General features: G+C 29.0%; 1 protein-coding gene across 1 annotated transcript; it reads left to right on the forward strand.

Moving 5' to 3' along the window:
• Positions 1–1,287: 1,287 nt before the first annotated feature.
• On the forward strand, positions 1,288–1,848 carry LOC136079398 (zinc finger MYM-type protein 5-like). Its single transcript, XM_065795133.1, has one exon. The coding sequence runs from the start codon at positions 1,288–1,290 to the stop codon at positions 1,846–1,848; it is 561 nt and encodes a 186-aa protein (XP_065651205.1).
• Positions 1,849–2,294: the final 446 nt, after the last annotated feature.

Genomic DNA, 2,294 nt, shown 5'->3' on the forward strand with positions numbered 1-2,294 from the left:
AATTTTTGCCCCCTTGTTATTCCTCATATAAATTAATGACCTTCCTAAAGCCTCTACAAATCTTGATTTCATAATGTTTGCAAACGATACAAATCTATTTTACTGATTTTCTACTATCGATTACCTTTTTGGCAAAGTCAACCTTGAACTTCAACGTCTTAAAACACGGTTCAGTTAATATTATTCAATTCAGTGTTTATTTCAGTCTTCAATTCAGTGTTTCATTTAATAATATTCAATTAATTTAATGTTTATGTGTTTATGGCGTCACAATGTGTATCTTGAATCACAATGTTTATGTGTATCTTGCGTAATACCACAAGGTTCTTGATGATAAGACTCATTCAGTCTTTTACAAGTTTACTATAACAATTTATCTTAACAAGTCTTAATCTATCTTAACAAGTCTTTCATAATATATTCAAATAGTGCTTGCTAAATTTAAAATAGTTTTATATTAATTTTATTTTTTAATCTTTTCTTCTTTTTTAAATGAGTGTTATTTTTGGTTGTTTTTTTTTTCGTTAGATATATTTTAGCAGTATTTGGTTAAATATAATCTTTTTTAACGGAAGTATATTTTGCATATATTATGATGTGAAAAAAATTGTACTAAAATGTAGTTGTGAGAATATATATATATATATATATATATATATATATATATATATATATATATATATATATATATATATATATATATATATACAGAGCCGGCTGGTGGCGTGTGCCAAGTGTACAATGCACACAGGCGGCAAATTTCTAAGGGCGGCAAATTTTAAGATCAACGTTAAATGAAAATTTGCCAAAAAAATTCTTTGTTCTGATAAAAATCATTATTATATATTTATTTGTAAAACATTACATCGATATTTCAATATTTAATTTTTGTAAACAATTTACTAATAAAAATGTCTCTGAAGAAAGTTCCGGGATTCATTTTTGCTTATTCAGCGTATTTTAGTACCAATATAATTTCTTTCTTTGAATAGGCGGGTTTTCAATGTTGTTATCGTAATAGCTTTATTATTATGGATGATCAGCCGTTTAAACATGTTGATAATTTTTTTTTTTTATTAATATGTTTAACAATAATTACGAAAGTATTAAATATTGTCTAACGAGTTTTTAATTAAAAACTTTATTTAGAAGGGAGAAACTTTATATAACTTTTATTGTTATTAAATTCCTTGAAAATGGATAAAAGAAAAAAGTTGTGCGGTTTTCAGTATCATCTGAAACGGCTAAAGAAACAGGAAGAACATGATAAAAACCAAACTAAACTAGATGAAATCGAGATGGAAGTGTGAAGAATCGAACCAAAATAGAGAATCGAGCAAAACTCAATTCTCGAGCGAATCTCGATTCGAGAATCGAGAATCGAGATTCGCTTTAACTGGCGTGCTCCCTTTTTGTACATGGGAAGAAATTTCTAATTGGCCTAAGACTCTTACAAACCATAATAATCAAGAAATAGTTATGAATGGCCCTGTAAACCGTCAATTAAACAGTTACCCAAGAAATTATGATAATCGTTCCTTCAGCTCAAGCTTTTTTTGCCGAAAAATTTCGAACGGTGAAAGTCATCCTCGATCATGGCTAATTTATTCAGAAAAAATGAATAAAATATTCTGTTTCTATTGTAAACTATTTAACATTACAGATACTTCCCTTGCGAGAACTGGGTCTGCTGACTGGATACATTTATCACAAAATATAACGAGGCATGAAGTTAGTGTTGATCATATTGAAACCTTTGGCAATTGGATCGAGTTGAAAAGAAGACTGCAAAGTTCAAAAACTGTTGATTGTTTAACGAAAAAGCAACTTTTGAATGAAATTTATTGATGGGATAATGTTTTAAAAAAGATAATTTCCATAATCATTATGATGGCATCACAAAACATAGCATTTAGAGGATAATCTGATAAACTGTATGAAGAAAACAATGGAAACTTCCTAAAAATAGTTGAACTTATGGTAGAATTTGACCCAATTATGGAACATCATGTCTCCAAAGTAGGGGAAAATCAAACAAAACTCATTACTGAAGCAAAAATATCCAAGAAGAAATTGTTCAGTTAGTGGCTCGTGCTACTAGAGAGGAAATCCTTAAAAATATTCGAAAAGCCAAATACTACTCCATTATTGCGGATTGCACACCAGATGCCAGTCATCGGGAACAGTTAACTCTAATTATACGATATCTAGTCATAGAAAAACATAACGATTCAGTGGTTGTCGACATCCGAGAGAGTTTCTTAAATTTTATTATTATTGATGATACCACAGGT

The sequence above is a fragment of the Hydra vulgaris genome, chromosome 04 (genome assembly GCF_038396675.1).
Source record: "Hydra vulgaris chromosome 04, alternate assembly HydraT2T_AEP".
NCBI lineage: Eukaryota > Metazoa > Cnidaria > Hydrozoa > Anthoathecata > Hydridae > Hydra > Hydra vulgaris.

Coding starts and splice junctions, on each gene's coding strand:
- LOC136079398 (XM_065795133.1), top strand. CDS start 1,288: ATGAAATCGAGATGGAAGTGTGAAGAATCGAACCAAAATAGAGAATCG.